The following is a 10,290-nucleotide window of genomic DNA, read 5'->3' on the forward strand; positions in this document are numbered from 1 at the left end:
CGTGCCCGGGGGCGGCAACAACGGCGGCGGCTCCTGCTCCTCATCGCGTTCCCGCTCTTCCTCTTCGGAGTCGTTCCGCTTGCGCACGTTCACCCGCCGGGCCTTTCGGAACATCTCCGGGGCCCGCACGGCGGTCGAACACCAGCTTCCACACCGCGGTCCTGGCAGCGCCGAGCTCCTGACGGCGCACGCGCGTTCTCCCCAGCTCCAGCCGGGTCGAGCCCTCTCTGTTGCTACCGCGCACCCCACGAGCGCGCATGCGCTTATGCTCCCACGCGCTCTCAATACTTGGAGAAAAAGAGAGAGGGAGAGAGAGAGAGAGAGCGAGCCGCACACCTCTCACGAGAGCGTCGGCTCTTTGCATCGCCCTCTCTCGGATCGGAGGACTATTAGCATGGAACTTCGGTGCTGTTTGACAGGTCACAAAGAGGATCATAGAGATGAGAAAAAAGAGTAGGCTCTGTTGTCTCTCAGACTGCGCTGCTGCAGTGCGTCTTCGCACTTACGCGGAGCTGTTGGGTGAGGAATCCTCCAGCCAAGCGGAGGAGGGGAAGGATCAGAGAGAGAAGCGGCTTTGGGGAAGGAAAGTGTGGTCTAAGAGGTGAAATAGTCCTCTCCAAACTGACCCGAGGTGTGACTATTGGTAATCACTAGTTACTCTTGAGTAATTCTTTGTATTTCTACAGCTTTATAGCTACAGAACTCTTCCAGAGACATTGAATTTTATTTATGATACAATGTTAATTCAGACATTGAATTTCTTTTATGATACAATGTTAATTCAGACATTTGAGTTTCTTTTATGATACAATGTTACTTCAAAGACGTTGAATTTCAGTTATGATAGAATGTTACTTCAAAGATACTGAATTTCATTTATGATACAATGTTACCTGGCTTGATGTCCCCTGCTCCCCAGTCTCTCAGTAACAAGGAAAGCAAAAGTGTTTTCGTAAGAACGCCAAGTTTGCTAGCAATTCTTTTGAGTAAATACTTTCCGAAGCTTAGTGAGTTTCAGGAACAAGTGGAAGGAAAATCGAGCAGGGGGTGGGAAAGGTTGTGACAGTTCTCAGACGTGGGTGACAAAACCCTCAATGGCCACACCTTCACAGGGTGATTGCTCCTGAGGTTGAACTCACCGGCTTTCCCTGTCTCCTCACCAAACTTGAAGTTTTTCCTTCTGGCGTGCACCTGTGTGTGCAAATTCATTTTGATGCTTCAAAATTAAAAGGGTATTCGATAGAGTGAAAAAAATCCACCCATGTCTGAAAGACTGTTCACTTCCTCAGTGGCAATGTTAACAGTTTCTTATGATCCTCTAAAGATGTTTTACAAACATAAAAGCAAATAAATACGCATATTTTAATGTGTTCCCCTTTTTACACAGACGGTGTGTAAACAGTGCATTTTTAGCCTGCCATAAATTGGAAATCCGCCCATATCCGTATATGAAGGTTTTGTTTTGTTTTGTTTTGTTTTGTTTTGTTTTTTTGAGACGAAGTTTCGCTCTTGTCGCCCAGGCTAGAGTGCAGTAGCACGATCTTGGCTCACTGCAACCTCCGCCTCCCGGGTTCAAGTGATTCTCCTACCTCAGCCTCCCGAGTAGCTGGGATTACAGGCACCGGCCACCACGCCCGGCTAATTTATTTTTGTATTTTTAGTAGAGACTGTTTCACCATGTTGGCCAGGATGGTCTCAATCTCTTGACCTCGTGATACGCCAGCCTTGGCCTCCCAAAGTGCTGGGATTACAAGTGTGAACCACTGCACACAGCCGTCTTTTTTTTTTTTGTTTTTTGTAGCTGCATAGTGATTCATTGTTGGGATATACCATAATTTATTTAGCCAATTCCATAAACATTGATATTTAGATTATTTCTAGTCTTAATCAGTGCTGTAACGAAAAGCTTTGAAAAACTGTCACATCTGGAGGATGAAATAGAATTGGAATTGCTTGATCTCAATATGTGCATTTATGATTTTGCTCATTCCAGATTTATTTTTATAGCAGTTATGCAGTTTGTACTTATATCAGCAAACATGAGGATGCCTGTTTGCCCACACCATCCTGTCGAAATTTCAGTAACATTTAAAGTCCAGGTTGAAGCGGAAGATCCCGAGCACTCCAAGCATTTCCTTTTATTTTATTTATTTATTTATTGTTTGTTTGTTTGTTTGAGACGGAGTCTTGCTCTATGGCCCAGACTGGAGTGCGGTGACGATCTCGGCTCATTGCAACCTCTACCTCCCATGTTCAAGCAATTCTCATGTCTCAGCCTCTCAAGTAGCTAGGATTACAGGCATATGTGACCATGCCTGGATAATTTTTGTATTTTTGTTTTGTTTTGTTTTTTGAGAGGGAGTCTTGCTCTTCTCACCCAGGCTGGACTGCAATGGCACGATCTCAGCTTACTGCAACCTCTGCCTCCCAGGTTCAAGCGATTCTCCTGCCTCAGCCTCCCGAGTAGCTGGGCTTACGGGCACCCAGCACCACACCCGGCTAATTTTTGTATTTTTAGTAGAGATGGGGTTTTGCCGTGTTGGCCAGGCTGGTCTCAAACTTCTGACCTCGTGATCCGCCTGCTTCAGCCTTCTGAAATGCTGGGATTAAGGTATGAGCCACCACACCCGGCCTAATTTTTACATTTTTAATTAGATTTGACGTGTACACAACAAGAACTCAGTTTTGGAGCTAAGCGCATCCTCTATAACATTAACATTTTCTTCTAGTTAATAGGAAAGTTTAATAACATCTGGCTTCCATTCTACTCATATTACTCTCAGTTCTTATATTCTGGCTGTTTAGCATTGATGTGACTTCTGATTCCAACAGACTATGTCACTAGTGAAATTGAACTCCCTTTTCTAATTATGGAAGATTCAAATTGTGCCTGGTCAGCCTCCAGACACCTGAGCCAAAAGAAAGATTTGCAGTAAAATGATTAGGGTAGAGGTAGCAAAGATAAGGTCCAGAAGCAGAATATGTTATTATGTTGGCCTGAAATTTCAAAAATTTCTCCCAGTGTAAAAGTGGTGATTGGATATGGATAGAGGGAAGAGTACCTGCCATTTTAAGTAAGCCACATTACAATCATGTGTCACTTGACGGGGATACATTCTGAGAAATATGCCATTAGGCAATTTCATCACATACTTACACAAACCTAGTAGTATAGCCTACTGCATACCTAGGCTGTATGGCATGGCTTATTGCTCCCAGGCTGCAAACCTATACAGCATGTTACTGTACTGCATACTGTAGCTATTGTAACACAATGGTAAGTATCTGCACCTAAACATACAAAAGATACAGTAAAAATATGGCATAAAAGCTTTAAAAATGGTATAGGGCATTTACCAGGAATGGAGCTTACAGGACTGGAGGTTGCTCTGGGTGAGTCAGTGAGTGAGTGGTAAGTGAATACGAAGGCCCAGGATATTACTGTACACTGCTGTAGATTTTATAAACAACTGTATACTTAGGCTACACTAAATATTTAAACGTATTTCTTTCTTCAATAATAAATAGCTTACTATAACTTTTACTTTATAAGCTTTCTTATTTTTTAAAACTTATTTTGTTGTTGTTTTGTTTTGTTTTTTGTTTTTTGAGACGGAGTGTCACTCTGTCGCCCAGTCTGGAGTGCAGTGGCACGATCTCAGCTTACTGCAACCTCCACCTCCCAGGTTAAAGCAATGAGACAGAGTCTCGCTCTACCCGCAGGCTGGAGTACAGTGGCGTGATCTCATCTCACTGCAACCTCCACCTCCCAGATTCAAGCAATCCTCCCCCCTCAGCCTCCCAAGTAGCTGGGATTATAACCATGCACCACTATGCCCAGTTAAATTTTTTATTTTTAGTAGAGATGATCCACACACCCCACAAGCTCCTGTGTTGGCCAGGCTGGTCTTGAACTCGTGACCTCAAGTAGTCTGCCCACCTTGGCCTCCCAAAGTGTTGGGATTGCAGGCGTGAGCCATTCTCTTTACCCTCTGAAGGACTGAAGTAAATAGACAGTAGACAGAGTAAGAGGAAAAAAAGGCACACAAATTTATTATATGCACAGGACATCATAGGAAAAAGTGAGTACCCAATAACGGAATGAAATTTAGAAGCTTATATACCTTCGTCAAAGAGGAGAGAGAGGGAAGGATGTAGGTAACTCAAGGTTGAGAAAATAACTTGGGGGAAAGATGAATAGGTGATAGAGCCTGTGCCACGTCTGTCTGGGCGTGGTGTTGACCTTCAATCTCTTCTCTTGGGATGCAGTCAATCTTCCTTGATTGACGAGATTCCTGGGGAGGAGACTCATGACAATTGAGTTTCTTTTTGGAGGATCTATCTTTAGGCAGGTATGAGAAGTTCAGAGAGCCTCTCCCTGTGCTTTGGGAGAGAAAGAGGGTCCAGAGACAGGAGGGCGGGAGAAGGTCGGGGAGACCCTGGTTCTGAGGTCCTTCTGTGCTTTTCCAGTCTCCTGTAGTTCAAAGTACTCAGCATGCTAAAGTGGCATGCTTTGTGGTATTGTGAGCCCTAACAGTGCCAATGGTCGTTTAAGTATCTATCATTAGAAAATGTGTAAGGACTTCGGGGGCTGAGGCAGAACATTTTCCTGCAAGATGATTACAATGAACAGCTTCAAGGTGTCTTCTGTAGTAAACTTTTCTTCAAACATTTCATGTAAAATGAGCATTTGAAATCATTTATCCGGTTCAGTAATTTTTATCTTCTAGTGTTACTATGCGAAAGAGTATTATTCAGAACCATAACCATAGTAGAACAAGATATTTATATTACATTCACAATGGACACTTTATATTATACATCTGAGAATAGTGTGACCAATGAAACAGCAAAAATAGCAATCTATGCACCGTTCCTGAAAGAACCCACTTAATACCTGTTGGGTCAGTATCATTCATACATTATTGTCCCTTTTGGAAAAAATTTGAAGCAGATATATTACGGAAGGCAACAGTTATAAACATGCCCTCTGGGTATAAAAGATAGAATAATTGATGTTTCTTTTTTTCTGTATTGTTTAGTGTTACTAGAGGGCAGCAAAGTCATACAATAAACATACAGCAAGATTAGACTGTGATTACATAACAGAATCAGATGCAGCTTTGAATTTGTTAAAAACTACAAATGGACTTTAAAAAGGAACTTTTTCCTAATTATAAAAGTACTGCTTGCACATTTTAGAAATTCAGAAAATACAGAACAATACAAAGAAGAAAATAAGAATAACTTATAAACTAATCCTGTGGTTTAAATCCTAAAAGGTATTAAATGTTAATTTTTGGTTCATTCCCTTCCTGATTGCTTTAGTCATTCTCTGCTCAAAACACCTAGACTGTTTTCTGTTTTCCGCACAGATACAGCATCTATTTATCTACAGTAATGTTCTGTGTATTTTTTAACTAAATGGTATCATACTGTATGTGTTGTTTTATAACTTGCTTTTTCCTTTCAGCTTGGGATTTGCAGCTCTTTTTAAGTATGTATAAATATACCTCATTCATTTTCCCAACTTTTTATTTTGCAAAAATTCAAATGTATAAAAACAAGCAGAGCCAGGCGTGGTGGCTCACACCTGTAATCCCAGCACTTTGGGAGGCCAAGGTGGGCAGATCACGAGGCCAGGAGTTCAAGACCAGCCTGGCCAACATGGTGAAACCCCGTCCCTACTAAAAATACAAAAAAATTAGCCGGGTGTGGTGGTGCATGCCTGTAATCCCAGCTACTCGGGAGGTTGAGGCAGGAGAATTGCTTGAACCCAGGACAGAGGTTGCAGTGAGCTGAGATCGTGCCATTGCACTCCAGCCTGGGCGACAGAGCAAGGCTCCGTCTCGGAGGAAAAAACAAAAAACAAGCAGGAGGCTGGCATGGTGGCTCACGCCTGTAATCCCCAGCACTTTGGCGGACCCAGGCAGGAAGATTTCTTGAGGCCAGGAGATTGAGACTAGCCTGGGCAACATAGCTAGACCCCATCACTATTTTAAAAAACTAAAAAAAAAAAAATTAGCTGGGTATGGTGGCACACACATGTAGTCCCAGCTACTCAAGAATCGCTTGAGTCCAGGAATTAGATGTTACAGTGAACTGTGATCGCACTACTGGACTCCTTCCTGGGCGACAGAAGAAGACCCTCTCTCAACACACCAACACACATAAAAGCAAGAATAATACAATGATTACCCACCTATCCTTCATCTAGATTCATCACTGTTAATATTTTGCTACATTTGCTTTCTCTCTTTAGCTTTCCTGAGTCATTTCAAAGTTACCTGCGGACATCCTGATACTGCAGCCCTAAATACTTCAGTGAGTATCCCCTAAGAACAAGGGTGTTTCTCTACATACCCATAATACAGTTATCACACTCAGGAAGTTTTACATTAACATACTACTGTTATCTAACATGGAGTCCATATTCAAAATTCCCTCACTTATCCGAATAATGTCTTTCATGGCTGTTGTTTTATCCCTGATCTGGTATCTTGTAAAGATGGTGCATTGCATTTAGTTGCCATGGGTATTTAGTCTCCTTTATTCTAGGACAGCCTATCCTTTCCTTTTTTCTTCTTGTCTTTTAACTTTCATGACATTGACTTTTTTTTGAGACAGAGTCTTGCTCTGTCACCCAGGCTGGAGTGCAGTGGCGAGATCTCAGCTCACTGCAACCTCTTCACCTTCCAGGTTGAAGCAATTCTCCTGCCTCAGCCTCCAGGTAATTTTTGGTATTTTTAGTAGAGATGGGATCTCTACTATGTTCGCTATGTTGGCAAGGCTGGTCTCAAACTCTTGACCTGAGGTGATCCACCCACCTTGTGCTGGGATTACAGGTATGAGCCACCATGCCTGGCCAACACTGACATTTTTGAAGAGTCCTCGTCAGTTGTTTTTGTTTTTGTTTTTGTTCTTCTCCAGAATGTCCCCTATTTGGATCTGGATTACACAAGTTTGACATTTTTTGGCAAAAATCTTACCTAGGTAGTGTGTCCTTCTCAGTGCATCACATCAGGCAGCTTATGGTGCCAATTTGTCCCATGGTAAGTTTTTTATTTTAAATCTCTGTGGGTACATAGTAGGTGTATATGTTTGTGGAGTACATAAGATAGTTTGATACAGGTACGCAATGTGATCATGGAGACACGTGAGGTGTCCATCCCTTGAAGCATTTATCGTTTGTGTTACAAATAATCCAGTTACACTCTTTTAGTTATTTTAAAATGTACAATTCAGTTATTATTATTATTGACCATGGTCACCCATGGTAAGTTTAATCACTCAGTTATGGACCTTTCTCCATTGTAAAGGTCCTGCTTGTAATTAATAAGTAATCTGTGGAGTGATGATACTTTTAGACTGTGTAAATATTCCTCAGAATTTCAACCAATAATTTTAGCATCCATTAATGATTCTTTTCAGAATTCATGATTACTATAGCATTTGCAAAATGGTTATTTGGTATTACGCTCTATTACTCCTTCTAAATTTATTAGTTGCCATTCTTCTGTAAATCAGACTTTCTCTTCTCCTTTCCCACTTTTTATTTTTTTACTTTTTTAGTGACAGTACAGATTCATGGGGTCGTTTTCAAATCAATATCTAAAATCCATTTCTGTAATTGATCATTTTGATGTTTATGTTATCCCTAATTTGGCCAGTAAAACTCTCTGCAATGGCTTCTGTATTCTCTTGCTACATCTCCATCAGCTTTTTGACGTTATCTTACTTTCTGTTACAGTAAGATGTTTCAAGCTCACTTTACGTTTTTGTTTCTCCAGACCCCTAGAATCAGCCATTTCTTCAAGGCTCTATTTTTGTTTGTTTGTTTGTTTGTTTTAGTGGGGAATGGTGTTGAGAAACCACAATTTAGGTATCAGGTGTGTTCTTTGCCACAGGGGTGTCATTGCTTCTAGGCTTTCTCAGAGGATAAAGCTAAGACATATGTCTTAAAAAGCATGAGTTTGGCCAGGTGTACTGGCTCACACCTGTAATCCCAGCACAATAAGGGAGGATTGCTTGATCCTACGAGTTTGAGACCTGCCTGGACAACGTAGTGAGACTTTGTCTCTACAAATAATTTTAAAAATTAGCCATGCATAACGGCATGCACCTGTAGTCCCAGCTACTTGGGAGGCTGACGTGGGAGGATGACTTGAGCCCAGGAGGTTGAGACTGCAGTGAACTATTAGCACACCACTGCACTCCAGGCTGGGCAACAGAGCAATACCCTGTCTCAAAAAAAAAGTCATGAGTTTGCACTGATACCTTTAATTCCAATCCAACATCCCAGGCGGCTGCTTCTTCCCTCACTTTATATTTCCTACCATTACAACTCTGGATGGACCCCCAAAAACTTCAATGTATTTACTTTTTTGCACAATCCTATAAAGTGGTTTTAGAATTGTTGTACCAATATTATCACCACCAATAAACCTACTAAACTTTATAATTTCTTTGCATTTTTAAAAGCTAATAGTGTTTTATTTCTTTCACAAAAAAATCTTAAAATAAATGTGGCAAAATGTTCATATTTGTCAATTCTGGATGATAATCACATGAATGTTAGTCATACTATTCATTCTTTTCTTTTTAAAAAATTGTTATTGAAGTATAGAATGCATACAGAAAAGTGCATTTATTGTAAGTGAAGAGCTAAGTGAATTTTTACTAACTGACATGTGTATCTGTGTGTGTGGTGCTTCTCTATGTAGATATACAAAAATATAATTGTTGTTTTCTAGCTTGTGTAAATTTTAAGACACATTACTTAATGGTACTCAAAGTGATTGTAGCAGTTTGTTCTCTTAAATAGAGACTATCTATTTGCCTACAGGCATGACAAAATGGAATATCAAATAACTTTTTGCCAATCTAGTGGATGAAATATTAGTTTCCTATTGCATTTCTCTTGGTAGAGGTAATTTTTGTTCAGTTATTGGCTACTTGTTTTCATCTTAAAGTGAATTGCATGCTTATTTCATTGTTTTTCTATTAGATTGTTAGTCTCTTTGTTTTCCACTTTAATACTATCTAATTTAACATTATGATATTTGTCTTGGGTATGATATTTGTCAAATGGTTGCCCATTTTTATAGTGATTTCTTAGTTATATGCTAAACAAGGGATGGATTATTCATGAGTTTTTCCGGAAAGGAGTGGGGGTGGGCAATTCCCAGAGCTGAGGGCTCCTCCCCTTTTAGACCGTATAGGGTAACTTCCTGATGTTGCCATGGCGTTTGTAAACTGTCATGGTGCTGTTTGGAGTGCAGCAGTGAGGGCGACCAGAGGTCACTCTCATCTCCATCTTGCTTTTGGTGGGTTTTGGCTTCTTTACTGCAACCTGTTTTATCAGCAAGGTCTTTATGACCTGCATTTTGTGCCGACCTCCTATCTTATCCTGTAAGTAAGAATGTCTAACCTGCTGGGAATGCAGTCCAGCAGGCCTCAGCCTTATTTTACCCAGCCTCTATACAAGATGGAGTCGCTTTGGTTTAAACGCCTCTGACATTTCCCCCATCCCTTTTATAAGAGAACCCTTAATCCTAAGGGTTGTAGAGAGATGAAGGTCCATCTTTTGTAACTTCTGGAGGCTGAATGGGGCGATTATATTCCTGCCTAACTATTAGGGTCTCAGATCCAGGGTAGAGAGGAGTTCAGTCAGAGAAAGTCTCAGTATGGTGAGGGCCATTCATAACTCTGACTAAAGGCAATATAACTAGTTTCCAGATTTTGGAGAAATTAGGTAGAGAGAAACAAACATACTTCAAATTTTGTTCACAGGAGCGTAATTTACTCAATTGTTGAAAGCTGTCAATAGCTCAAAAGAAAAGTTTCCTTGACTCCAGAGTCCAAAGTCAGCCAGTCAGTGTTGGTCTATTTCCTTTGGGTCAGGGGTCTCCTTAGTATCATCCCTTCGTGGTTGCCGTAAAGATGTTACCAGAAAGGGGTCCTAAACCAGACCCCAAGAGAGGGTTCTTGGATCTCACATAAGAAAGAATTCAAGGCGAGTCCATAGAGTAAAGTGAAAGCAAGTTTATTAAGAAAGTAAAGGAATGAAAGCATGGCTACTTCACAGGCAGAGCAGCCCACCTCCCTTTTCTGTTGGAGAGCTGGTGGTGAAACTTTTATTAGCACACCACTGGCTGAAGGCAACAAGCTACTAGCCCCAGGCCAGATAGGTACCATTGACATAGTTTGTTTGACCCACATGATATTATTTAAAACAAACAGACAAAAATGCTGAATGGCATGCCACATTTACAAATTATGAGAATTCAC

General features: G+C 41.0%; 1 protein-coding gene across 1 annotated transcript in view; it reads right to left on the reverse strand.

Moving 5' to 3' along the window:
- The window catches only part of PAXBP1 (PAX3 and PAX7 binding protein 1), a 35,607-nt gene extending 35,303 nt beyond the window's left edge, over positions 1–304 (reverse strand). Inside the window, exon 1 of the mRNA XM_011960153.1 lies at positions 1–304. Coding sequence (XP_011815543.1) covers positions 1–114 — 114 coding nt within the window. The 5' untranslated portion in view covers positions 115–304.
- Between the last annotated feature and the right edge of the window lie 9,986 nt (positions 305–10,290).

Source organism: Colobus angolensis, unplaced genomic scaffold (assembly GCF_000951035.1).
Source record: "Colobus angolensis palliatus isolate OR3802 unplaced genomic scaffold, Cang.pa_1.0 Scaffold506, whole genome shotgun sequence".
NCBI lineage: Eukaryota > Metazoa > Chordata > Mammalia > Primates > Cercopithecidae > Colobus > Colobus angolensis.